Raw genomic sequence first — 27,979 nt, forward strand, 5'->3', positions numbered from 1 at the left:
GGACACATTTTCAGAATTGGTTGTTTTCATGCAACTGATTGGTGACTTTTTTAATTGATATAAAAGGTACTACAATTACTCATAATCATTCCTTTTCCAAGATGGCCACCATGGAAAGGGACGGCAGGGCTCTTCGGACCCCCTCTTCCCTTTCCATATCAGATGGAGAAGCAAGGAAGCAGCTGCAGCGGCAGCCTGCGCCACCACAACAAAAAGGTAAGTGGAGGAGGGAAAAGGGCAAAACATTTTTTAAAAGAGGGAACGGAGGGTGGGGGGGATGGCTGCGAGGGGAGCCAGCCATCAGGCGGCATGGAACATAGCCTTTCACCCCCGGTTCAAGCTTGCGTTCCTAGCCACCGGATTTGCTGGCTCCCCCGCCTGGGTGCTAATGTTGGTTACTATCTGTTATCAGACTTTTTTCGAATTTTCATTGAGCTATCTAGCAACTGTTTGCTAGAGACAGGTGCCTCTTTTTTTCAAAGGTGGCTGTTGAGCACTTGGTTGGTTTATTTCCCTTGAAGTTTTTTTGTCCGAGTGGATTTATATTTTTGTTAGGAAAGATTTCGTAATTGTAGGTAATTTTCATTCCATGTGGCAACCCCTAAACTTTTTGCTGTTGTTTTTCACCTTGTTCTTGACTTTGCCAGAGAAGGGCAGCCGTCTGCTGCACTCCTCTGGGCTTTCGCTCCTTTCTTACGGGGAAACTGACATGCCCTTCAGACAGTCAGTACCGGGGAACGCTGTTTCCCGTAGTTTCTTTTATCATGTTGCGGCTTTCGTGCAACATGACACAAGAGGGCACTGTAAGCTAAGTTACAGCTCTCTTGGGTCTCTAGCCTTCTACAGGCCCTAGATACTCGTTTAGGATTGTATCTGATCGGTGCAAGTGATTCAGGGACGGGAATGGTGGCAGCGATCGTTTCTTGTGTTTTGAGCTCGTTTTGGCATTCTAAGCGCGTTTCTCACCCTTAACCCAAAATGGTGGCCGGGCTCCCAAAATGGCCAGACCACGAGGCTCCTTTGTCCTGTCCGCTGACCGTCTTGCTCCCTTCACCTTCCCCAGGTCGAGCCGACCCGGGGCCTTCCTTATTTGGGCATGTACTTTCCCGCGAAACACGGATGCTTTCGCGGGCTTCTACATGTCTTGTGTGTGCCTCCAGGATGTGGGCTGGGATATCTGGTCCCAATACACATCCTGGGTGCCAGAGTCTAGGGTGGTGTGAATGCCTGGGGCCACCGTGGTCCGTGATTGGTCCATGAATGGTGTGAGTGTTGATGAGCGGATCTCCCATTGGGCCCCCTCCGTTTTGGCGCGAAGGGAACCGTGGATAAGAGGGGGGCTGGAAACACCACTACCATGTCGATCTCCTGAGTTCTCACGAACAAAGGAATACAGGAGCCAAGTATCCTGCAACCAAGAGGCTGGACCGAGGAATCGCTGGTGACCCGCTGAAGGACTTCTCCTCTGCACTGCTGTCGCCTTGTGAAACCCTTTTCACCTTTGATCGAACCAGAAGGCCTGTACTGGTACTTCGACCCTTGGAATAGCGGGAACAGCTATTCCTCGGCATCTTCACCATCTCCTGCCAGTAAGCCTTCGGAAGCGTCTCTGGGCCATCCAGCTGACTGACCAGCTTACACGGGAGTCTTGCTCTGTAACCGCCGCCAGGTTGTGTAGTATTTCGAGTCCTTGTCACTCTCACACGCTTCGTACACTTGGCGTTCCCAGGTCTGAAGTGAGTAGTGTACATTTGGCTCAGATACACACGGCCGCTCCGTTGCCCTGCTGTGGTAACAAACTGTGCGGGTTTCTTCGATTGGGACGTCTTTTTACTCAACACGACGACGAGGCGTTCCCTGCTCTTCTGAACCTGCCAGCTGCTGAAACTGACGCGGAGAAGCCTGGGTCTGCTTGCATCGGGGACCGGTGAGTAGCATAGCTAGGATCTGGTCGCCCTCCTGCAGGAGCCCATTGCTTTTCCCCGCTGTGTCAAACAGCACCCTTTTCCGTACTCGCGCTCTGCTTCTGCCCACTGTGGAGGCTGCGCTTGAGTCGCGGAACTTGTTCTTCTTCTTTTGTGCACTAAACTGAACTGCCTGATTTCCCTCGAAGAGCTTCTCCTTTTGCCCGTTGGCACCAGCGCGTGCAGGTACTTTTGAGCACAAGGCTCCACTCTTCGCAGGGCTCGGACTTCCATCTAGTTAGGTGCCTCTGAAGGCGAACTGGGTCTAAGCATTATTTCGCACTGCCTGTCTTCCTTCCCTTTTAGGTGGACTACCCATTTCGTGCATCTAACGCTTGAGACTGTCGTATTTGTATATATATTGTGTTGATATGGTATGTGTTGGTTTACTATCGTTATATTGTGATTTTCTCGCTACGGTCATTGTTTTAAAGGCCTTGGAATAAATGTGTATATATTTTTAATATAACAACTGTTTGGAGTAGTTTGTAAGTGATCTTGCTTTGTGTGCTCATTGCGGGCTTTCAGTCACCCTCACCCCTCTTGAGACCTAGTCTTGACCGCCGCGATCGCTACCTTGATTGGTCTGGCTCGTCCAGAGGTTACCCTGTTCCAAGTAATTAGGTTGGCCTTCTGAACTTCTGCGCCACCAGGACAGAGTTCAGAAATCCGTCTTAACAAATTGGTGTACAGCGGTGGGATACGACTGAAGGTATCCAGTGTTGCGCACGAACGAAGGCATTTCAGGTTATTCCAACCAGGACACGTAGTGAATTGTTGTAGTATAACTTTAAAAAGGCCATAGTCCTATCTAACAGTATGGAAACAAATACCTTGTTAACTTTAAATGCTTCCAAATCAGAAACATTGAAAAAGATGTGTGCGGAGAGAGGTGTTTCCTCTCAAGGCACGAAATTGGAAATGATCCAAAGAATCGTGGCGTGGCAAGAAGCGCAGCTTGACGCTATAACTTCTGAGGACAGTGCGGAAGGAGGTGGGGCTGCTCTCACTGGTAGAACCGATGGTTCTGCCGCTGCACTGATCCATCGCGACCACGAGGACAGGGAGGACGAGATGTCTAATGTTTCCTCTGCCAGTGCTGATGGGGAGGCTATGCTTGAATTCAAGAAGCAAGAGCTGCGGTTTAGGCAGCAGGAGCTTGAATTCAGCATAGCCAAACTAAAAATCGAACAGGCAGAAAAACAAAAAGACAGGGATCACCAGTTGGAACTGGCCAAGCTTCAGGTTGCAAATGGGTCCAAGGGTCCTGGACATGGGTCTGGGGCCTCCTCTCATCCACGGTTTCCGAAAGATCTGCTCAGTGTGTATGAGGAAAGGAATGACATTATGGACTGGCTGAATGCGTTTGAGTATGCATGCGAAGTTCAACAAGTTGACAATGCTGATAAGATTGCCTGGTTACTCAGCAGACTGCCCCATTCTGGCTGTAGTGCCATTATGGAAATGTCGAAGGCTGAGCGAGCTGATTTCGCAATGTTAAAGCAAACTCTCATTTTAAAGTTTGGGAAGACTCCGGCCCAATATTTGAAACGTTTCAGAGAGTATAAGAAAAAGGAAGGTGGTACTTGTCACTGAGTCCTTGAAAAACTTAACTGGCTGGGTCGAAGGTTATAAGGTTTCTACCTTCGAAGGCATGATAAATCTTGTCATGCTGGAACACATTTTTGCATCTTCTTCCCCGGAGCTTAAGCAGCATTTGGCCGATTCGAAGGCGATAGATCCTAAGAAGCTGGCCATTGCAGCCGACTTATGGGTGCCACATTGAGTGTCCTATAAGGACAAAACTCATCCTGGTAAGCAGGAGGAAGGGAAAAAGTCCAAAGATAAGGAGGGTGGAGAATCTGATAAATCTTCTTCTCATAAGGGTCACAAAAAGAAAAATAAGGGTAAGACACAAGAGAACTCACAGGGTAGTGGAGGTCAGCCTCCGAAACAGAACTCTGGTTACAATAAGCCTCCCTATGTAAACAGACCCAATGGATCTTGTTTTGCTTGTGGAGCAACTGACCACGTGAAGGGGGATCCCCGGTGTAAGGTTAGACCTTTGGGGGTCCACTCCGCTAATCTGGCCTTCTCCTCCTATGAGGAAGAAGAGATTACAGGAGCATCCTTCTCCTCAGACTCATTTCCCAGCGGGATAGAGGCTGAGGTAGTTTTAGTTTCCCTGGGTTCCTGGGAGCCTAAAGTCGCAGAGGCTTATGCTAGGATTCCGGATAATACCAAGCACTACTTTAAAGACAGTGTGCTGATCAATGGAGTAGATACTCCAGCTCTTAGGGATAGTGGGTGCAGTCGCACTGTAGTGGATTCTACCTTGGTAGACTCAGAGGAAGTTGCCAGAGCTACTCTGATGCCCACTAAGTTGGCTGACGGCCCACTCCGTATGTTCCCAGTAATACCTGTAAATCTTACTTTAAATGGTACAGCAGTCAGGATTCCAGTGAGCATTCAGAGAAACGTCCCGGGAAAGGTCTTGTTAGGTAATGATCTCAGAGCTCTAGGGCTCGTAGGAGGAGACACTGCCGAAAGACCCTACACACGGTCTCAAGCACGGGCAGCATTGGCCAAGACCAATACGCCGCCCCAGCCGAAGGGGAAACCCAAGGCGAAAGGAGTCGACAAGTCAAGACGAGGTAAAGAGAATATTCCCCCGAGCTCGCCTACCACTGCGGTGGAGGAAGTTGGTCAATCGCCCGGGCCTGACGAGGAGGTGGCGATGCCTGAAGTATTTGACCCCAACGATCATCCTGAACTAAAAGACTTGTTAGTTGAAGGAGGTCCTGATAGGGACGAATTCAGTAAAGGCCAACGTTAGAGCCCATCTCTGGAAGGCCTAAGGAGACAGGCCTGCTCCCAGCTTGAGGGTGAACCTCCTGGGACGCATAGGATTTATTGGGAAGGTGGACTCCTGTATAGTGAGCCCACAGAGTCTACAGAAGGAGACCATAGGAGGTTGGTGGTTCCCCTTGCTGTTAGACCCTTCCTCTTGCAGTTGGCGCATGAAGTTCCCCTTGCTGGTCACCTTGGTATGAAGAGGACCAAACAAAGGTTATCCATGCACTTCTACTGGCCCAAGATGGGGGTGCAAGTAGAAAGTCACTGCAGGAGTTGTGCCTCCTGCCAGTTGTCTGGTAAGGTTGGCGCGACAATCCAAGCTCCGTTGGTACCGCTCCCAGTTGTGGGGGTACCATTTGAAAGGGTAGGGATCGACATCGTTGGTCCCCTTGACCCGCAAACATCCTCGGGCAATAGGTTTATCCTGGTGCTGGTCGACCATGCAACCAGATATCCTGAGGCCATCCCATTGAAAATTGTAACTGCCAAGTCAGTTGCAAAAGCTTTACTTGGCATATTTACTAGGGTTGGCTTCCCTAAAGAAGTTGTGTCGGATCGTGGCAGCAACTTTATGTCGAAGTATATGCAGGCTATGTGGAAAGAATGTGGGGTCACCTACAAGTTCTCTTCTGCATACCACCCCCAGACCAATGGTCTGGTGGAACGTTTCAACAGAACGTTAAAGAGCATGATTGGGGCTCTGGAGGAACCTCAGAGAAGAAAATGGGATCTTCTTTTACCATGCTTACTGTTTGCCTACCGAGAGGTACCACAGGAGGGTGTTGGCTTCAGCCCCTTCGAACTTCTGTTCGGTCATCCCGTACGGGGACCCTTAGCCATCGTCAAAGAGGGATGGGAGATGCCCACTCCCCCTGTTACTACCAACGTAGTTGATTATGTGCTAGGGCTCAGAAAACGGATGGTACTTCTGATGGGCTTGGCTAGTGATAAATTGAAGGCAGGACAAGCGCTGGTGAAACATTGGTACGACCAGAAAGCTTCCCTCATCAACTTTACACCTGGTCAGCAAGTCCTGATCATGAATCCCATAAGGCCTCGAGCTTTACAGGACAAATGGTCAGGCCCTTACACAGTGGTGGAGCCCCTGGGTGAGGTTAACTATTTAGTGGACCTTGGAAGGCCTGGACAGGCTCCAAAAGTGTTTCACGTGAATAGGCTGAAGGCTTTCGTCCCAAGAGTCGAAATCGCAGCAATGCTACTGGCTTCAGATGTTGAGGAAGAGGAGTCTGAACCTCTCCCCGACTTGTTCCAAAGCGGTCCTTCAGATAGCTCCTTTGAGGGTGTCCGAGTGGCCCCTCACCTGACTTCTGATCAGCAGGCTGAGGTGAAAAGTTTGCTTAGGCAGTTTTCCCCCCTGTTTTCACAGTCGCCTGGTTTGACACCTTGGTGCAAACATAACATTGACACAGGAGATAGTGTACCTACCAAAAGTAGGGGATACAGGATGTCAGACAAAGTACGGTCTTATATTAAGACCGAGGTCAACAAGATGTTAGACCTTGGGGTGATTGAACCCTCTAGTAGTCCTTGGTCCAGCCCTGTGGTTTTGGTTCCAAAGGCAGGCACTTCTGAATTGAGGTTCTGCGTGGATTACAGGGCTCTGAATGCTGTCACCAAGACAGATGCACACCCCTTGCCTCGAACAGATGAGCTGGTGGATACTTTGGGTGCCTCCAAGTACCTCAGCACGTTTGACCTCACTGCTGGCTATTGGCAAATAGCTTTAGCAGAACATGCCAAGGAGAAGACAGCATTTTCTACTCCAGACGGCCTTTACCAATTCCGGGTAATGCCGTTCGGGTTGAAGAATGCACCTACCACTTTCCAGAGGCTTGTGAATCATGTGTTGAATGGGTTGGACGAATTCTGTCTTGCATATCTGGACGATATAGCAGTTTTCAGTGCCACCTGGGAAGACCATGTGAAACACCTCGGGATTGTGCTCCAGGCTCTTCAGAAAGCACACCTGACCATAAAGGCTAGTAAATGCCAGATTGGACAAGGCTCAGTGGTTTACCTTGGACATGAAGTAGGTGGAGGGAGGATACAGCCTCTTCCCAGTAAAGTACAAGCAGTACAAGACTGGCCTACCCCCACTACGCAAACCCAAGTGAGAGCCTTCTTAGGACTCACGGGGTATTACCGCAATTTTGTGGCAGACTATGGCACCATAGCTGCCCCTCTGACTGCCCTCACAACTCCGAAGAAACCCAAGAAGGTAACTTGGACCGACGAGTGTGAGAAGGCTTTCAATGGCTTAAAAGACTCCTTGTGCCAGGCCCCTGTCCTCAGGGCCCCTGATTATCAAAGACCTTTTATCGTGTAGACGGACGCCTCTGACACTGGGATAGGAGCTGTACTATCACAAGTAGATGAGAAGGGTAAGGAACACCATATTGGTTTTATTAGCCGCCAGCTTAAGGACAGAGAGCTCAGATGGTCCACGGTAGAGAAAGAATGTTTCTCTGTTGTGTGGGCCCTAAGGAAGCTGAGGCCCTACCTCTATGGGACCCACTTCACTGTGCAAACTGACCATAAGCCCTTAAAGTGGCTAATGAACATGAAGGGGGAGAATCCAAAGTTGCTTAGGTGGTACATAAGTCTACAAGGCTTCGACTTCACTATTGAGCATAGGCCAGGTGTCCAACATAGCAATGCTGATGGGTTGTCCAGAATGTTTAACCGACCTGAACAAGAGACTCATCCAGGGGTGGATTAGTTCCCCCTGTCCATAGTATGGAAGGGGCGAGTGTTAGGAAAGATTTCGTAATTGTAGGTAATTTTCCTTCCATGTGGCAACCCCTAAACTTTTTGCTGTTGTTTTTCACCTTGTTCTTGACTTTGCCAGAGAAGGGCAGCCTTCTGCCGCACTCCTCTGGGCTTTCGCTCCTTTCTTACGGGGAAACTGACATGCCCTTAAGACAGTCAGTACCGGGGAACGCTGTTTCCCGTAGTTTCTTTTATCATGTTGCGGCTTTCGTGCAACATGACACAAGAGAGCACTGTAAGCTAGGTTACAGCTCTCTTGGGTCTCTAGCCTTCTACAGGCCCTAGATACTCGTTTAGGATTGTATCTGATCGGTGCAAGTGATTCAGGGACGGGAATGGTGGCAGCGATCGTTTCTTGTGTTTTGAGCTCCTTTTGGCGTTCTAAGCGCGTTTCTCGCCCTTAACCCAAAATGGTGGCCGGGCTCCCAAAATGGCCAGACCACGAGGCTCCTTTGTCCTGTCCGCTGACCGTCTTGCTCCCTTCACCTTCCCCAGGTCGAGCCGACCCGGGGCCTTCCTTATTTGGGCATGTACTTTCCCGCGAAACACGGATGCTTTCGCAGGCTTCTACATGTCTTGTGTGTGCCTCCAGGATGTGGGCAGGGATGTCTGGTCCCAATACACATCCTGGGTGCCAGGGAGTCTAGGGTGGTGTGAATGCCTGGGACCACCGTGGTCCGTGATTGGTCCACGAATGGTGTGAGTGTTGATGAGCGGATCTCCCATTGGGCCCCCTCCGTTTTGGCGCGAAGGGAACCGTGGATAAGAGGGGGTTGGAAACACCACTACCATGTCGATCAATTTTCAATTTGATTTAACATTCTGTGAAGGATAACATTTCAATATTTAAGTTTATGATGGATATAGGCTATGATGGTTCTTCTCACTTTGGACATAGTTTCTGTTTCTCAAACTTATTTTGAGGGTTACTGATAACGTTCTACCTCAATATCTGGAAATCGAAACCTGTAAGGTTGAGATAATGTTATAAGTTATACACAAATGCTGTATTTACCATTAAGATAAAAAGATCTATTCATATGAAAAGAAATTGCAGTTTTATTTGTGGATTATTCCGGTAATTCTCCAAAATATTAATTTGGATCTTCGAACATTGTTGTAGATTGTTCCTGAAGTATTGATTTTTCTCCCAAAACACATTGGGCCTATATATTGAAAGAACATTAAAAATAAGATGACGGCCATGACAATCATGTATCACGAGTGATTAAAAGTGTTTATGTTTAAATTGAATGTTAAGCATTGGTAGAAATAGTCTAATTTATAATCCTCAAGTATTGCCTGTAGAATACAGGACAAAGATGTGTACGGGATGGGAGTCTCACTGTGTTGGAGACAGATATACTAATCCATTTTCTAACCCTACCAGGGTGCTCGGTGGGACGGATGGATTATGTTCTTTTAAGTATCGTCTCCCCTCTGTTTGGTGCTTATTCTTTCAGATGGACCATGGCTGAGAAAACCTTATCTGTGGGTTCTCTCCCAGTTATCCTGAGATCTGCCAACTCGTCAAAGGATTGGACATTTATGGCATTTCACTTTAATTTGATAAGCTATGCTTTGCAATGAGCTTCTAAACCATTTTGAGCTGAAAGCTTGTTATGAAAGGACAACCTTGATTTTATTCAAGACAATACAGGCGTAAAATGTTCTACCCAAATTCCTTTCCTACAAAGACATTGTGCATTTTCTTTTAGCTGCTTTGGTTAAGATTAATGAAAGCAATGTTTTTGCAACAAGGTGTTGGTGAGCTTTGCACTCGCCACAGAACAATCTGGAGTTGTTGCATAGGTTCTACAAGTAGCAGTTGCTAGAAGGAAATTTGGTTAAGGACATTTTAATTGAGATGCATCAAAAAAGATATGCATTGGGTTGCTGAACAGTCAGGGCATCTGACTGGCCATTGTTGATTGCCCCGCCTGGAGGGATAACGTGTGATTATGGGTAGCTGTGTTTAGTGGATTTCTTTTCTTAGTATTTCTTCTATGTTTTTATTATTTCTGCAACAGTATTATTAAAAATATGTTTGCACAATCTACAATTCCGGTCTCCAATAAAATGAAGACTCTCCCTGTACAGCTAGTTTGGAAAACAGTGCCTTGTGTGAACCTGTGACTCCACTGTGACTATTCCATGGCAAGCAAGTCTGCTGCCACTGAGGCAAACATGAAAGAAGAGAGGGGGTGGCATGCAGTTGCCTTATGTTCCTACACACCGTTGTATGCGCACTTTGCCATATCTCACGCATCACTGTACATAGATTTCACCAGATGTGTCACAGGCATAGTAATTGGCTCTTGGCCAGTTTTATTCTGGATTCCATGCATACACATAGCTGCCATTTAGGGATCTTACGGTAGCCAGTATACTTACAAGAATGTTTCCCAGTAGCATGAATACATATATCTCACGCAGCAACCTTCTCCTTTTCCTGTGGGTAGATAGAGAGGTGGCTATTGCAACTCGTACAGAACCAGCTGTTAACCTCTGTCGATTGAACACACTAGATCTTTTTCCGTTGCTCAGTGAATGCCCTGAGGTAGAGTGGCTATCACTGTTCATTTCAGTGGATTTGATTGGGGATGACAGAGGAGCCTTCTGCTTGGCTTTCCGTTCCTCAGGGATCTGTCGGTGGAGACCTTCAGTGATGAACACATTCTGCATGGAAAGTTGCACAATCATGAGTAAAGAGTAGGCAAGGGTGAGGCCCCTCAGGAGATCCCCTGGGCCACCAGCCACCATGGCCACAATGGAGTAGTAGGAAAGGCAGTAGTGCCCTATCATTGCTAACAGCAGCAAGCCCACATCCAGCGAGCGGCTTGGGTTCTTAAGGTTATCCATTTGTCTTCTGTCGAACTTATAGACTATGCATCCTCCAAGTGCCCCAAGCGACATCAGGCTCAGGCATATCACGTGAAAGATATAAAATGCAGTGAGCACCTGGCTCCTGCGGTGCTCATCACCAAGCTGCAACTCATAAACCACAAAGAGCGCAATGCCCAAGGCGAGCATGCAGACACCACAGAACAAGCCCACACAGGGTATCTGCCGGTAGGAGTTCAACTTTACATGGTGTGGGTGATGAGCATTGTTGTCCATCAGACGCCCTACATTCTTCCACATCACATAGCTCATGGCGCAGGCGAAGAGGCTAAACTCCAAGTTGAAGGGGTACAGGTAATAGTAGACTGTCCTCAAGAGGAGGCAAATATTGTTGCATTCACAGTCGCTGGCCCGTTTATCATACACTGAAACAAGAAAAAAACAAAAATCTCAGTGATAATCCGAACACTTTCAGAAAACGTTTTTTTTCTACTTATTCATTAATTATGTATTTACAGAATTACAGACACCTTTGTTTTACTTCTCTCCCATACCAGATTGTATGAGCACCTGTGTATGAGGTTTCAACAGTGACTCTTACCCAAGAGTAAGATTCACTGAATGTTGTGACTTGTGAGTGATTTTGATGATGTGCAGTAAATGCAGAAGAAAAGGATCTGCACAATTCACAGAAATGTGCATGTAGAAGAAGTGTGAGCACAGAGGAAACGCACAAAATGAGAGCAACAGATATGCAAAGTGAGCAGAAAGTACAGGAAGCAATCAAATTAGGCATTGTGAGAACCTGAGGGTACTCTCACTCCTATTCCCCATGGATCGTCTGTGCAGGTGGCAGGGGAGTTGCTAGGTCTGGAAAAGACCCGGGGCTAAGCTGATGTCAGAACTTTTGGGACTGGGGGCTAGCTAGTCTTTTGGCTGTAGCTCCTGAGATTCTATCCGGGGCTACAGCCAAAAGATCAGGGGCTATAGCCCCCTTAGCCCCCCCTAGCAACGCCCCTGGCAGGTGGCCAGGGAAAGGCCATCGCTCTTGGATCCTGACCCTGGGGGTGGAAAAGCGAGGGTGGATCACCTGGGTGGACAGTCTTTGGGGACTGGGAGTGGGGTGCCCTCCGGAGAGAAATGGTATCCCCCTTTCCTACCAATAACCAGCCTGACCCTACCCTGACCTTTATGGGCTATTGTAAGCCAGTTACCCTCATTTTCCCCAATGTGATATGTGACAGTACTGTGACGAGGAAGAGAAGACTAAGATAAATGAACACTACACACTTTTTCCACTTAGGTACTAGGACAAGGAAGCTGACTCCCAAGCATTGTGACGGTCAGGCATGTCTTCCTAATTATGGTCAGGCAGATATAATTGACCAGACACACCTGCAGCTTGTTAGAAGGCTGCAGGTACATAAAATTAGAGACTGGGAACACCCCAGTGAGAAGCAGGGTGGCCGGCATGGCAGTGACCAGAAGGGGACCCGCTATACAAGGAGGCAGCTGTGGCGGGATTGGAAATGAAACCAGGATGCCGGCAGACCAGGATTAAAGAGGCCTACGGCGGCTTTCATTGAAAAGCAGATGGAGAAACGGAGCAAAGAAAGAGGCATCAGGCACGTTAGCAGGGTTCGCAATGGCAGCGTTCCCCAGTTCCAGAAGTGGAGGGGAAACCAGAAAAGCCACTGGGAGAAGAAGCAGACCACTGGTAAGTGTCGGAAGGGCACGCTGGCACCAAGGGAGCTCCAAAGCAGACTTCAGGTCCGTCTCAATTGAATACCTAACTGAAAGCAAACTTATATTTAACTACAAAAGTGCATTTTGAAAACGAACTAAAAGCAAACTTATATTTTAACAACATGAATGCATTTTGATTAACAAACTGAGAACAATCTTATAATTAAACTACAAGAATGTGTTTCAAATAACAAGAACGTTTTTTCTGAATGAAAACTTAAACCTTAAGCTAAGCAATAACTATTGAAGCGAAAGCAACTTGCATTCAAAGCATATTAAAACAATTAAGTAATTTACTTTTGAAGCACAATAAGAATATTAAAATATATCCCAATAAGCTAACAAGGGGAAGCCAAACAGAGCAGAACTTTGTACATAAGGCCAGGAGGCCAACCATAAGACACTAAGCAGGAATACGTTGGTGCGCAGGAGCCAGTGCCAAGGGCCGACGGGCTGAAGAGCCCAGGGATCCTGGTTGCGCGAACTGCAATGGGTGGACGGTGCGGTCTGATAATTGGGCCCAGACCACTGAACCTTGAATACTGAAGATGCACGATATAGGTAAAACAGAATAAAGGTGACGTTGAAGTCTTGGGGAAGGGAACCCTGCGGCTGAAAAACCTGTTTATATTGTCTTGAGATCGAGATCTCAAGACCCCTTTTTTTTTTAACTGTGTTGCATGAGACTTGGGGAAGGGACCCGGAGGATTATCTTGAACTATGTTACCTGCAGCTTGAGAGAGGTAATCTTGAGACTTTTGTGGAACTATCTTGTACTTGGGGAAAGAGGAAAAGAGCTAGAAGAAGCAACAACCTTTGAGTTGAACATTGTTTCTTTGGTTATTAACATCCCTACACAATGTTAGTCTTAGTGGTGAGGGCAGGTATAAGTTGTGGATACAGACAGACTTTCAAGTGGGACAATTTGACTCAGACTTTTCTTAGTTTTATTCTGATGGGGAAATCCCACCTTAACATAGGGCAAGATAAACCTTTAACATTAATAAAGTGTTTTAGTTTGAAATATAAGTCTTTTGTCTGTGTCATGCTTCATGATGCCATCACAGCATTCCATTGGGGGGCAGATTGCTCCCAAAACCCAATTCACAAAAGTGGAGCAAGTGGTCTGTGAAGACAAGCAAATCAGTGGACATCACACAATCACAATATTTAAGACAGCAGGAAAAGGCAGTTCTCTGTGAAAATGTTCCCAGCAAAATGTAGTCATGTGAAAATGCAGGCAGCAAAAAGTTGTTTTAAATTATGTAGTCATTCAGCACAATCAATGCAAAGTGTCAAATTGTTGCCAGTAATAAGGTCGACAAAAAAGCTCTTTTTAACTAAACAAAGGTAGAATCCTGTAACCCTAACAATGACCCAAACCTTAAATAAAACCTCCACAAGCCCCCTAACTCCGTTCCTATATCTTCCCCAAATTCTAATTACTACCCTGAAATCTTACAGAACACAAACCCTTCAGTGCGCTGAAGCATTTTATCTGCATGTTACTCAATACAAATTAAATGGAAAATGAACAGTGAACCATGTGCCTGAAGAAAATATCACGCCAACCCAACATGAAGTTCAAGATCGCACCCTTGCTGGTTCTATCTTTTTCCCTTCTCAACACACGCTCGCTATACAAGCATGGTGTGGAAATCTCCGACCTAACTAATGAACTCAAGCATGACTTTTTCGGCATAACCGGAACCTGGCTCAACCCTGACCTTCCCACCCAAGCCACACTCTCCACGCCCGACGACTACACTCTCTTTAGAGCAGATCGTCTGCAGGGTAAAGGTGGCGGAGTGGCCTTGTTGTGTAAATCAAATCTTGAATGCTATGAAATTCCTCATACCTCTCCAGAAGGCTGTGAGAGTTTATGGGTAAAAATGAAAACCTCTCCACATACCACTTTAAACACACTTACGATCTATCATCCACCCAAAGTCATGCCTCTATTTGAAGAACAGCTCAGTGACCTACTGGCTCAGATCTGTACCACTAAAGGCCCAGTTATCATCATGGGTGATTTTAACTATTGGGCCAACGACCAACAGGATAAAGCAGGCACCAATCTGATGGATACCATCACCTCCCTTGGCCTTACCCAGTGGATGAAATCCCCCACGCAAATTAAGGGTCATACCTTAGACTGGCTCCTGTCTCAAAATGCCAATATCTCTGACATCTCGGCCACACCATGTATTTGGTCTGACCACTTTCTTATTCAAGCCAAGATTTCACTACCCTCCCCTCCTCCTAAACTTAATGCCAACCCACGCATACAGAAAATGTCTCGTAACCTTAAAAATCTAACAGCACCAAATTTTGCCACACTGCTGTCTTCTAAACTTTAACCCCTTGACAACTTTGTTGACTCCTCGAAACTTATCAATCATCTGTCTGCCAACATCAAAAAAGCAGTTAACAACCTTGCCCCACTGAAAATGAAGACAATAAAGACCGAAACCACAATGAACACCTCGTTCACTAATGAAATTCTTGTGGCCAGACAAGAAAAAAGAGCCCTCGAAAGAGTTTGGTGGAAAGACCCCAACGATAACACTCTAACCAACTACAAAAAATCCATCCTCAATTACAAAAAACTCATCACAGAAGCTAAGGCCACACATTATAACACAAGGATAGTGAATGCTCAATCCAACACTGGGGAGCTTTTCAAAATCTTAGCGGAGTTCCAAAATCAGCCCCCAACCATTAATAATATCATTAAGGACAATAAATGGTGTCAGGGCATACATGATGCCTTTCTACTCAAGATTGATTCTCACAAAGAAAAAATAAATAAAGCCCTAGGCAATGTAACATCCCCGCAAATCCCCACAGACACCGTTCTGCCCAATACCTGCGAAAACAATATCCCTCAATTCTCCTTCACACACTACAACGAAGATGAAGTACTCAAAATCATAAAGGACCTTAAAGACACGTCCTGTCCTGCTGACGACTGCCCCACATGCATTCTTAAGGAGTCCTTAGAAACTCTGGTTCCATGGATTACCAAACTGGTCAATCTCTCTTTTGATGAGGGCCTGGTACCGGAACTGTTAAAATCAGCGTGGATTACACCCTTGTTGAAAAAGGAAAATCTTGTCCCAGCGAACAACGACAATTACAGGCCCATTACCAACGTGCCATATGTTCTCAAGATAATTGACAAACTTGCCTATTTACAGTTACAAGCGTATGTCGAAAAATATAACATCTTGGGTACCCGTCAGTCGGGCTATAGGGCTCCTCACGGGACTGAGACAGCAATGCTAGATCTTAAATCTACCTTAGCTAGCATAGCTGATAATAATCAAGCTGTGTTGCTCATGTTATTAGACCTCTCCGCAGCCTTCGACCTGGTTGATCACAGTTTACTGGTGTCAAGGCTCGGAGAGGTCGCCAACTGCTCCGTAATTGCATCCAGATGGATTGCTTCCTTTCTGGGTCCCAGAATGGTGAGGGTCTGTGTTGGCGATAATCAATCTTCTCCAATATCTCAGACAAGCGGAGTTCCTCAGGGCTCCTGTCTATCGCCTCTGCTTTTCAATCTTTATATCCATCCCCTTCTTGACCTCTTAAACAAATTAGGAGTGCAATACACAAACTAATTTGTTTAAGAGGTGATGACGCTGATGACACTCAGGGGGTCATACAGCTGAGTGGCTCCTATAGCAGCAATACAGTAACCACCAATAAAATATACAAAGCCTTACAAGACTGGATGACCTGCAATTCTCTTGCCCTGAACGACAAAAAAACTGAACTCCTCATCGTGGCATCAAAAAACACCCAGGCGAAACTCGACTCCAACTATGCTAGTTTCCACATTGCCGACAATACCATTCTCGTCCAGAAGTAAGTCAAGACCCTGGGCGTCGTTCTTGACGAAGAACTCTCTATGAAGTCCCATGTCTCCAGCATTAAATCTAGCTGCGGACTTATAAATAAAAGAATAGGCTATATTCGACCATTCATTTTGGAAGAAAACTGTGCCCTTCTGTCCACTGCATTGATCAATTCAAGATTGGATTATTGCAAAAGCCTCCTAGCGGGCACCACAGCCTCCAACATCCAATCATTACAAGTGGCTCAGAATAATGCTGTTCGTAATATCTTCAATCAGTCCCGTTGTACACACATCTCCACTTGTAGGAAAAAACTTCATTGGCTTCCCGTTAAACATCGGATAAAGCACAAGATATTGACCACGACCCACAAATGCCTCAACCTCTGTAGCCCTACTTATTTGTCAGCCCGCATTAGCATTAAATCTAACGCGAGGAAACTTCGTTCATCCTCTGCCACTATTCTCAAGCATCCAAAATACAGGACAGCCAAATTTGGAGGTACCACTCTTGACACGCAAGGCCCCCTTTTATGGAACAAACTCCCAGCCCAGATGCGGCAGATCCAGGACTACACTGTATTCAAACATGCTGTAAAAACCCACTTCTTCAATCTGGAATAACTCTTTGACCCTTCTTCTTTCTTTGACATGTGTGTTTGTGTGTTTTGTTCAGTTTTATGTGCGTCCTGAGGCCTACGGGCATGTTGACGCATTACAAGAATTAAAATAAATAAATAAATAAATAAATAAAATTCAAATCTCATCACCAGCTCGCCACAAATGACATAGCTAATCCAAACCCTTGCTCTAAACCTAACCTTAGGTGAGTATCAATTTCCACACACGTTAGGTGTTTGCAACATTTGTTGATTTATTTTTCCTTCAGTAATTCACACATTGGTTGTCACTTTTGTGACCAACATATTATTTGCTAAAACGTCATATGTGGTACAGAGTATGTGATATACTTTTATTAATGTAAAACACGTGTCGGCACTAATGGAATAAAAGTATATCACATACTCTGTACCACATATGAAGTTTTAGCAAAGAATATGTTGGTCACAAAAGTGACAACCAATGTGTGAATTACTGAAGGAAAAATTAATCAACAAATGTTGCAAACACCCAACGTGTGTGGAAATTGATACTCATTGGATACAAAGGAACCACTGTCCAGCACCTAATTTCAGGATCTCAGTAACCCAGAACAACCATTATTCTATTAGCCCTAGCCTTACCATAACCCCTACCCTGACACTTACCCTTTACCCTAACAACTAAGCAAACCCCAACATCACCACTCCTGCAGCATCCACCATGACCCTAACTCTTACCCCAATTCGAACAAAAATCTTTTACACTAACCCATATCCTCATCCTTATCTTAACCACAATTTTACTCCTAAAACAGGCAATCACAAACCCACAAAACCCGCCTTAACCTTTACAATTACCCTAGCAACACTACCTTTTTGGCTACTTTTCAGCTGTATTTCTTTACTACATTTTGCTTGGCAACTTGTTTGCTGCAGAGGTTTTTTCACTGGTTACATATTTGCTAACAACATTTTCACTACCAAAAAGGCCAACATATTCCAGACAGTGGACATTTTCAAAATGGTTGATAGAGGCGGCATTATTTCTTAATGTACTGTTTATCATTTATTTTTTTATTTATGTGATTTGGTTTAAATATAAAACCTTTCACAACCAACACTAAAGGAAACCATAAAATAAACGATAACACACACAGAAGAACACAACTGAGACTATCACAATATACATATAATATACATCTAACTCACACACACATCATTTGAAATTGCTTTTTTTTAAGTTAACACTGCAACCGATAGATATTTGATTTGCTTTGAGAATTATTTCCCAATATGATCTGGCTGTAAACTCTTCATTGTGTACAAAGCAAATAAAACAATCAATTATTTTTTAAATAGAGCTTGACATTCAATGCTGTCTTGTTTATAGTGTGTACCAAGCTCAAGAGCAGCAGAGAGCTTGACAGCAGGAGGGCGTCAGCACTGGGATTGTCATGGTATATGGTAGGGTAGTGCTGTTGCTGGTGGTTGAGAGGGAGTTTTATTCATCCAAGATGCTACACAGATCCAGTAGTAGGGGAAGAAGATGGAGGAGAGCGGCCGTCTTTCTATTGACAGATAAGGTCCTGTTGAAGTAGCACTTACCTCCCAGGTAATGCTGGATATGCTACCACAGGGGAGGGGTTTCAAGGGGGCAAGCAGAATGAGAGGCTTGTGAAGCTTTGCCATGAATGGTTTCCTGAGAACCCGTGGTATTCACAGCAGTCCTAATTCACTGGCCCCACACCAGGTCTGCAACATGCTTTTAATGGCTGTCAGGCAATACTATACATGTCCCATGTAGGAAGGCAAGAATCATGTAGGCATAATAGAACATTGCAGTGTTTCCTGGGATGTGTAGTGCCATTAATTGCACCCATGTGTCCTACAATCACGTTTGCCCTAGAACCTCTGTACAAGAACTGGAGACAATGGCATTCTTTGAATGTACAGATGTGTGATGCCAGAAACATGAAAATGAATTTAAATGTTCCCTGATCCACACCTGACCACTAGATCTACCAGCACTCTGCAATTGCATTCCAATTTGATGTGGGCCAGAATGGCAAGACATGGTTACCGGGTAGGTTACAACACTCGACCTCCCACATACGTCCATATGTACACATGTCAGGACCCCTCAAAAAATGCTGCTCTCCCACAAGCGACAGTGGTTCTGCAATGACATACAGTCATTCCTCCCAGAATCCATGAGGGCAGAGAACAGCAATGTTACAACACTGCACACATGTACCAGTCTAGGCCAAACTGGGCAAGTGGTGTTTTTGTAGTCTCTGTATGTAACACAGGGGGAGTATGCAGCATTGCAAGAGTGGGGGGAGTGGGAGGTGAGCCACAAAAAAGTCTGGCTACCCCTCCCCACCCCAAATGCAACCTAAAACATTAGTGCTAAATTGACAATCTTCCTAGCATATGAAAAAACATTCAACAAAAAATACAGAATCTTGTTTTTAATAAGCATGTTTTAATGGAGGATGGGGAAGGTAATCATTAGCTAAGTAGGAGTGAGCTAGAATCAGCACACAATCAGACATCACTCAAGAAGCATGATTTGTTTTTTCCTTCTGCTGAACAGGTCGATAACAGGAGAGTCAACTGATTCTGCAACATCCCATTCACTACAGATAAGTGTGAGGGCAGCGTAGTCAACGGCCTGGAGTGGGACATAGAACGTGCTCCCGCTATACCCACATTGTGCATGGACGGCAGCCAGCCATGACTCCCCCACCGCAGTCTCTCTCCTGAAATCTATGTCCCCCTCGCATACTTCTGGCTACCTTAACCGTGGCAAGCGACATGGTGCCACCAGCGACGCTATGTGTTACAAGCTACTGTAAGTTGCTCAAAGGTGTTGTATGGTAGCAGGTCAGGCATGTCCAGGCAAGGGGGCCGGTGTGCCCTGAGTGGTGGGGTTTAAGACATTGTGGAGGGTTTGGAGCGTTCAGAATAGATGAAGATATGAATATCTGAGTGCCATTAGACTGGGAATGGCTAAGAGGAAAGCTGTCACACTCCCAGGTCGGCAAACCAAGCACATGGAGTGTGTACAGTGCAGTAATCCCCTAGGCGCTTTGCACCACTGCTTTTTGACAGGATCAAGGAGAATTCGTGCAGCGTGAATGGTGGGGGCCAAATCCGGGAAGGAAAAGGGGGATACGGACCCCGTGGAAATGTTAGAGTAGGGAGAGTTACAGAAAAACTCTCCTCCAGTAAAGGGTTTGTTGATTCCAGTGGGGGCTGGTGAGTTTGAAAGGTGGTGGGGTGTGAAGTTTGGAGTCTGAATTTGTAAGCGAGACCAAATCCCGTAAGTAGGCATCTGGGAGTGGTACCCCCAAGAAAACTCAGGAAAAAGGGGTTCCAAAGTGCCATTTACTGCACGATTTCTCACAAACATTGCCTAAAGAGCAGTAGGTTTTAGTTTCTAATGATGGAACAATATTCTCACTTGTGCAAGTGCAATGGAGTAAGTTCAGTAAAATCAACATTTACACAAAACTCCACCATCAGTCTCGTGGTTCATTAATGTTGTGTCTGGCTCGGGGGCACCCGGGCCAGACACACAGTTGCTCGGGGCACTCAGCAATGACAGCTTATTCTGTGGTCATGATGCCACCGCAGGAAATGGGGCACCCTGCTACGACCGAGATCACCAGGTCGGATATCGGAGCTGGGATTACCCAGCAGACAGTCCCTGGCTCCGGGGGAATAAAGGCCAGAGGAACACAGGCCATGATCACACAGCAATCCCACAATAACTAAACACGGACACCAATTTGCTGCTCATGGAGTCTGCCGCCATTCTGAGCATGTGCCGGCTAAGGCTCCTTTTATTAACAGCCAGTCATGACAATGGGCAACACCACAATGAAGTGTCACCAGAGACACTTAATACGATTCGAGCTTTTAGAAAAAATGTACTCTATTATGAATATAAACGCTGGTTAACCAAGCCTGCTCAGTGTTAATTTATTATTCCCTCTAATTGCTATTTAGTGTTCAAATAAGACCTCTGATGTCTATTTAACTGAGTGTTCAAAGCCCCTGTGAAGGGTAGTGTTCCAAGAATGATACAATGCATGACAGACGAGCTGGGCATCTTCGTGTAGCAAATGTATTGTGCCACTCCTAGGCCCTGGTATTTTCAAGGGTCTGGTAGATTCATTCATAGCGCGTAATGTTTGAGTTTGACTCACCTGTGAAATGGCCCAGGTTGTAATCAGCCACCAAAAGCGATTGCCACTGAACTACTGTTACTACTGTTCAGAAGCCTCCGATGAGCGTCTTTCACTTTAAATTGCAGCAGGCATGTGCCCCTAAATTTAACCTATGAAAACACCAACTCTTGTTTACAAGGTCAGCTGAGAGACAACTTCACGTAGGTTCGAAATGCAATGTACTGCACTTCACCACGCATCACAAAATTGCACAGTAGTTCACTGCAAGGGGCTGTACTTTCCTGGATGACAGCACTTTGCTCAAATGGCCCCTACATAAATGGAAAATACTTTATCACACATTAGCACCCTGGACGGGAGAGCCAGCCAATCAGGTGTCTCGGAATGCGAGCTGACACTACCAATGAAAGTTTGCATTCTATGCCGCCTGATGGCTGGCTCCCCCGCCCATCTTCCCCCAACCCGGGCACACTTTCTTTTTTAAAACCTCTCCCCCATTTTCACTTACCTGTTGGCTGCCGCAGCGAGGCCCACCGCCGTAGCTGCTGCTGCTCCCGTCCCCGCCCTGGCCACCATAGAAATTAAAGAGGAGCTCCACAATGAGCCCTGCCTTCCTTTTTCATGGCGGCCATGTTGGTACAGTATTTTCTCTCTGAACGGGACGCTGCAAGGCGTCCCACGCACTGAAAGAAAATACTTTCCATTTAAAAAAAAAAGAAAAACCCATTAGAATCTGCGTAACATGCCTCATGGGTGTTGATGGCAATATGCCCCTCGGTGGCTGGCCTCACCCTATGGGTAACGGTCTGACACGCTCGTTAAGGGACCCTCAATTCACTCGGGCCCATAACTTGGGCGGTGGGCTGTTTCTCACAGGGTGAGTCCACTGCCCGGGACATATTGCCTCAGAAATAACTAGCGATGCAATCGAAGGGCGTGCACATCAATCAGAGGCCGCCTACTTCATTAGAAGGTACAGCAATCCACTGAAATTACCTGGATGCTCATATATGAATAGGAGGCCCAGTAACTCACTGTAAAGGACTGTTATTCTATGGCAGCACTTTTTTTCAAAGCAAGACAACACTTTACTGGAAGGCCATTAACCAGTGGAATGCGCTTCAAGACCTAAACTTCACACGAGTGTTGTACTAGTACTACACATAGCACTGGGAAGTGGTAAATTAGTTACAAAATAATCCTTTACACAAATGCATGCTTTTGATGTGAACACATTCACACTGAGTTTCTGATCCGTAGAACAGTTCGAGAGACTTTGCCATGTCAATAAACAGAGGCACCTTGTTCTCGAGATGCCAGTATGCCTCTGCTCAGAGGCCCAGGGATGGATTTAGGAAACATAGGAAATCATGACAGCCTTACTGTCTTATTCTCAGTGCACTTTATGCAATTGCTTGCCTCTCATTGTATGTTGCTTTTTGAAAGGGCCTGCTTCACATCTTTTTGGTTTCTATGTTCAAATGGTATCCTTTGCATAGTTGGAAGGGGAAAAGAATGTTTCCAGTGATTTGTAAATATACTTTAAAGTTGAGCTTTTTATCCAGTGCAATACTAGAGGACAACAAAAACAGCAGAGTCCAGCTCTGAATACAAGAACGAAATCCAACTGTACCATTTCAGGCAAACATTGATCTAACAAGGATTTGGACCACACTTTGCAAATGAGATGTTCGAACACATCACTATTCTTTTGGGCATAACACATACATTCTCATCCGCCTATCACCCACAAACAAACAGCTATTGTGAGCACCTCAATGACCTCCTAAAAAATAATTGCCAAGCTAAAACATACTCAGTAAAAGGGTTTGTTACATTGCCTCCTTTAGCCTTATTTGAATTACACAACCATCCTGGCTGTGACCATCATCTGACTCCACAAGGGCTGGTGACAGGATGCTGAATGCACACGCCCATTGTTCCTCCCACTTGGGCTCACACTGACACAGAGAATGCTGCTACTATGTTAGGGATGGAAATGCACGATTATGTGACAGCTATGACAAAATCTCTCAAAAGTATGTCTCAACAGGTACAGAATGACAGATGGGTTCGAAGACCACAGATGAAACCCAAGAACCGATTGACACAGATAATATGGTAAAACAGTTGTTGTTGTACCCCAGACAAAAGGTTTTGTGCTGAAACGTCACAAGGAAGTGGCACACACCTCATTTCCAGGGTCCTTATTTAGTGGAGACTGTCACCCCATTTGCAGTGAAGGTGGAGGGCAAGCATGCTTGAATACACCTCAGTGACGTCAAGATATACAGTGGTGAGACCACCCATGTCCGCAAACATTGAGAACAAAGGTGAAGAAGATGCGAGACAACCCCAGACCAGATAAAAAAAGAGATCACCCTGGCTCATGGCCAAAAAATAAGGGATGGTAACCTTTTTAATTGGAAGAAAAGCAATCCGTGGTCCTCTCCCCCTACTCCGTTTGGCTCATGTCTTGGCAGCCTGTCAATTGTCCAAGGTTGTTTAGCAGAAAGCCAACCTATCAGAGACTCTGGTGTTGTGCCACCCATCAAGTTATGTGCCAGCTAACCCCTTGTCATGGAAATGACATAGTTTAACCTTTATCAATATAGGGGTGGTCTCAGGAGGAGCCATCAGACAAGGGCCATCAGTAAAGTTGATCAATGGGAATGAGCTGTCCCCAGAGGGAGAGCTGGTTTTAGCACATCTCCTCCCACAATGTAAGGACATGTGCTAGGATGATTTGTATTTGCCCATCGGGGTACACATCTTGGCATCTAAAGGTCTAAACTGAAGAAGTCAGTTTGCAGGTGGTGAGCCCCCAAGCTAGAATTCTATGGCCTGCAATGGACCTTCAATGTATTCAACATTGCCATCCCCAAACAATATGTCTGATTAGTCCTCTGTGGACATGTCCATATGTGCAGGTCCCTTGTACATATGTATTTATATACAGCAGGCACAATGCCCTTTTGATCACAAAAGAATGTGCAATAGATTGAAAAACAGATTTGATGGGGAGCACTGAGCGTCTTACAATGGGTTGAGTTTGAGTGAAATTCTGAGGGCATTAAATGGCAGTCACCGGGGACAATATAATAGTGGACATACATAGATTAAGGGCAACCAACATTGGACATTTTTAAGTGCAAGCAGGCGGTATGGTCAGCTGTGCTCGGGACGTGACCATGATGGGTGAAGTGCTACAGTGGAGGCAGAGGAAGTGAGGGACAGAGGCAGGATAGAGGCCAGCACATTTTTAAAGCTAGCAGGCAGATGCGAGGTAGGTTGAGGGGTAACTTGAGGCGAGGAGGTAGGCTTTTAGTTTGGTTTTGAATACATTCATGTGGACTGTTTCTCGGATTTCCGCAGCAAGAGAATTCAATCAAGAAGCGAAAAAGAGCAGAAGTGAGAGGAAGCACATGGAGGGCGAGAGGACACAGTGTAGCGAGGAGGCAGAATAGAGATTATGAGAAGGCTTTTAGAGTTGCATTGGGCATCATAGGTTACAGTGGTGCCTTACCATGGTTATATTTGTGAACCATGAGAAGACAGCTTGGTGATGGTATGAGGAATAGATGTGACGTGAGGGAGTTGAAAGAGTCCTGTTTGCAAAGTTAAAGATCTTGTTGAGAGGACAGAAAGCATAGTTTGGGAGACCAAAGAGGATGCCGACACAGAAGTCCAGTTTAGAGAAGACAAGAGTGGTTAGGAGATGGTTGACTATGTTGAATGGAAGAAGGTACCTGTATTTCTTAAATATTTAGGAAGTTGAGACAAGCTGCTGTTCCAGTTTTGGAGATGAAAGTAGAGAAGGTGTGAGAAGGGCCATAGACAACAGCAAGGTTTCTAGCTGAAGAAGAGTAGCAGAGAGTGTCAGGTGGGAACTGTATAGGAAGAGAAGAGAGTTTTTGGAAGGGAAGAAGAGCATCTATGTTGTGGTAGAGTTTAACATCAGAGTCTGCGAAGCCATCCAAAACAGTTTGAAATTGATAGACATATCAGAGGACAGTTCAGGAAAAGAGAACTCCAGCTGGTCAGATAGCACAGCGAGTAGAGCGCTCGCTTTGACATCGTGCAGATACAGGTTCGAATCCCAGCAGGGCCAACTCAGCCTTTCATCCTTCAGAGGTCGATAAATGAGCACCACACACTGTGAGAAATAAGCAGCGCTCAGATACCTGAGGGTTTGTAGCGCTATATAAATGCCCAAACAAAACAAAACAAACAAACAAAACAGAAGATGATTTTGGTGTAATCCACACAGAGTTGGTACGAGAACCCAAAAGGAGATTAGTACTCCAAGAGCAGAGCTGTAGAGTGTAAAGAGGAACCGTCCCAAGAAGCAGCCTTGTGGAACACCAACAGCTTGCGGAGTGAGTTCGGTGTTGGAGATAAGAATTGTCTGGGTGCAGGATTCAATCCAGGCAAGGGTTTAATCGCGAATCCCAAGAAGAAAGAGTATTCAGGAGATCAGAATGATTGTCAGTGTTAAAGGCAGCAGTCAGGTCAAGGAGTATTAGGATAGGGGATAGGTTAGAGTGCTTAGCAATGGCAATGAAGTTTGACACATTCACGATAGCAGTCTCCATCGAGTGACCAGAGAGGAAATCTGCTTGTAGGCGGGGGGTCGGGTGGATGTCTATGAAAATGGTAAGACGGTTGAACACAACCCTTTTGAGCACTTTAGTGTGGAGTGAGAGACACTGGGCGAAAGTTAGCCAGTAGGTTCGAGTCAGCCCCTTGCTTTTTAGGAGAAGGATAACCATGGTTGTTTTGAAAACAGAGGAAAAGCAGGAGTCGTCGAAGGACGGGTTGAAGAGTTCTGTGAGGTGAGAGGGCACTAAATGGTCAATAGACTTGGCTAGCTGAGGAGCAAGAGGGTTTGATGGGGCACACGAGGGGTTAGCCTTCATCAGTAGAGATAGCACTTTGTCAGTATCATTATGACTAAGGTTGAATATAGAGGCAGAGGATGATGGTAGAGTAGGCCAAGTGTAAAATGTAGGATGAGGGAGTGTGAGGAATGTCGGGAGAGAGTCTCTAAAAATTTGACATTTTTGTAGTGAAGTATTCAGTTTGGTCATTAGATGTGAGAGTGGAGTTGATCATCATAGATTTAGGAGGAATTAGTTTAGGGTGCATTGTAGCCATCGAAGTTGGTTGGAGTGAGAGTCAATGAGGGTTGAGTAGAATTACATTTTTGCTTTATCGAGAGTGTAATTGAGAGAGTTCAGAGCAGAGAGAGGTAGAGTTGCAGATCCTCATGAGGGTGGGTACACCTCCATTTGCGCAGCAGCCAACGTATGTCTGCACAGAGAGAGCGTATGAATTGGGTGACCCATGGTTGAGGATGCTGAGTCTTGGGGGTGAAAGTAAGCAGTTGGAAGTGAGAGGAAAACGAGTCATAGTAGGGAATGGAAGCTGGAGAAGGCAGTGTTGGTAGAAGAGGCATTGGGTGTAAAGGAGGAGAGTGAAAACTGTAAATCAGCGAGAAAGAGGTGGGAATATTTATTTATTTATTACATTTGTCATACGCCCAGACCTGGGGGTATCACGGCGTAGTTACAGACAGTGGGTAAATACAATCTTAATAATAAAACAGAGAAACACAAGTAAAGGTCATGTAACAGTCAAATATATACAATTGGAGGTGATGGTCTAGTCAGAGCAGTTTGTGCTCTGAGTTCAGTTAGTATTTGTTGAATAACCAAGTTTTCAAGGATTTTTTGAATTATGGGAAGGATGTTTCATTCATGATGTTAGAGAGTAGTGAGTTCCAGTGTCTAGGAGCCAGGACTTTAAAGCTGCTACCCCCCGCTTTCTCTCTTTTGCATCTTGGGATTTCGAGGTATGCGTTATTGTTGGATCTGAGTAGTCTGGTCTGGGGTTTCTTCATGACTGTATTGTTGAGGTATTTGGGAGCTTTATTAGCCATTCATTTATGTGTGATGCTCAGGGTTTTGAATAGGATCCAGGCTTGGATGGGGAGCCAGTGGTGGTCTCTTCTGATATTGAAGATATGTTCAGATTTTTTGATGCCTAGGGCAGCACTAAGGGCTTTGTTCTGCATAAGTTGAAGTTTTTCTATATTGGATTTGGAAATGCCAAGGAAGAGGATGTTACAATAGTCTAGCTCAGAGAGTATGAGAGCTCTGGCTAGTGTGACACAGTTGTCGGCTGAGAGGAATTTGCGACTAAGGTCGATGAGTTTGGAGGTGTAGGATGTGGAAGAGGCTAGTGTGTTTACTTGTTTAGACATAGTTAAGGTAGCATCTAAGTAGATGCCAAGAGTTTTAACTTGTTTGAGTACAGGGATCGTGGTGCCATCGATGATGAATGATTTGTAGCCATGCTCGAGGACGTCGATTTTGGTGGATGAACCTAATATGAGTAGCTCTGTTTTATCATCATTGAGACAGAGGCTGTTATTGGCCATCCAGTTATGTATGAGTGAGTAGATTTGGTTGACCAACAGTGAATCTTGTTTGTAGTTACCTGTTAGTAGGATGAGAATCTGGGTGTCATCAGCAAAGTTGGTGTAGATGACACCCATGGCATCCAGGGCTGTGAAGAGCAACTTGGTATAGGCATTGTACAGTGTAGGGGATAGGCAAGAACCTTGCGAGACGCCTGTGGGGACTGGCAAAGGGTCGGCTGATTCTTTGCCGATGGATACTCTAGAAGTCTGATCTGCTAAGAATGATTTGATCCAGTCAGTGTCATTCTTAGCTAGGTTGAAGTTGTTAGCTAGTGTGTTGCAGAGTTTATCATGGCCGACCAAGTCGAAGGCCGCTGAGATATCCAGAAGCATTAGTAAGCAGAGTTTACCTGCTTCTCTGGTGGCATCCATTTGGATCTTCAAATCAAGAAGGGCTGTCTCTGTGCTATGGTTGGTGCGGAAACCTGAATGTCCGTCCCCTAGTAGGTGGTAATGTTCCAGATCGTTTTGTATTTGGCAGTAGGCTATTTTATCGATTATTTTCAGGAGAAATGGGACAGTTATAATAGGTTGGTAGTTGGTAGGTATAGTTGGATCCAAGGTTGTTCTTTTTAGAAGGGCTGTCACCCAAGCTTTTATGATGCTTGTGGGGACTGTGTTAGTGAGGAATGAAGCAT

At 45.6% G+C, this 27,979-nt stretch overlaps 1 protein-coding gene across 2 annotated transcripts in view; it reads right to left on the reverse strand.

Moving 5' to 3' along the window:
* The window catches only part of LOC138582997 (proton channel OTOP2-like), a 283,265-nt gene that overhangs the window by 22,282 nt on the left and 233,004 nt on the right, over positions 1–27,979 (reverse strand). For both annotated transcript variants that reach the window (XM_069654848.1, XM_069654847.1), the window contains exon 6: positions 10,005–10,879. In XM_069654848.1, the coding sequence (XP_069510949.1) occupies positions 10,005–10,879 (875 nt within the window). The remainder of the gene's footprint in view (positions 1–10,004; positions 10,880–27,979) is intronic.

This window comes from Ambystoma mexicanum, chromosome 3q, assembly GCF_040938575.1.
Source record: "Ambystoma mexicanum isolate Mex_15411 chromosome 3q, UKY_AmexF1_1, whole genome shotgun sequence".
Lineage (NCBI taxonomy): Eukaryota > Metazoa > Chordata > Amphibia > Caudata > Ambystomatidae > Ambystoma > Ambystoma mexicanum.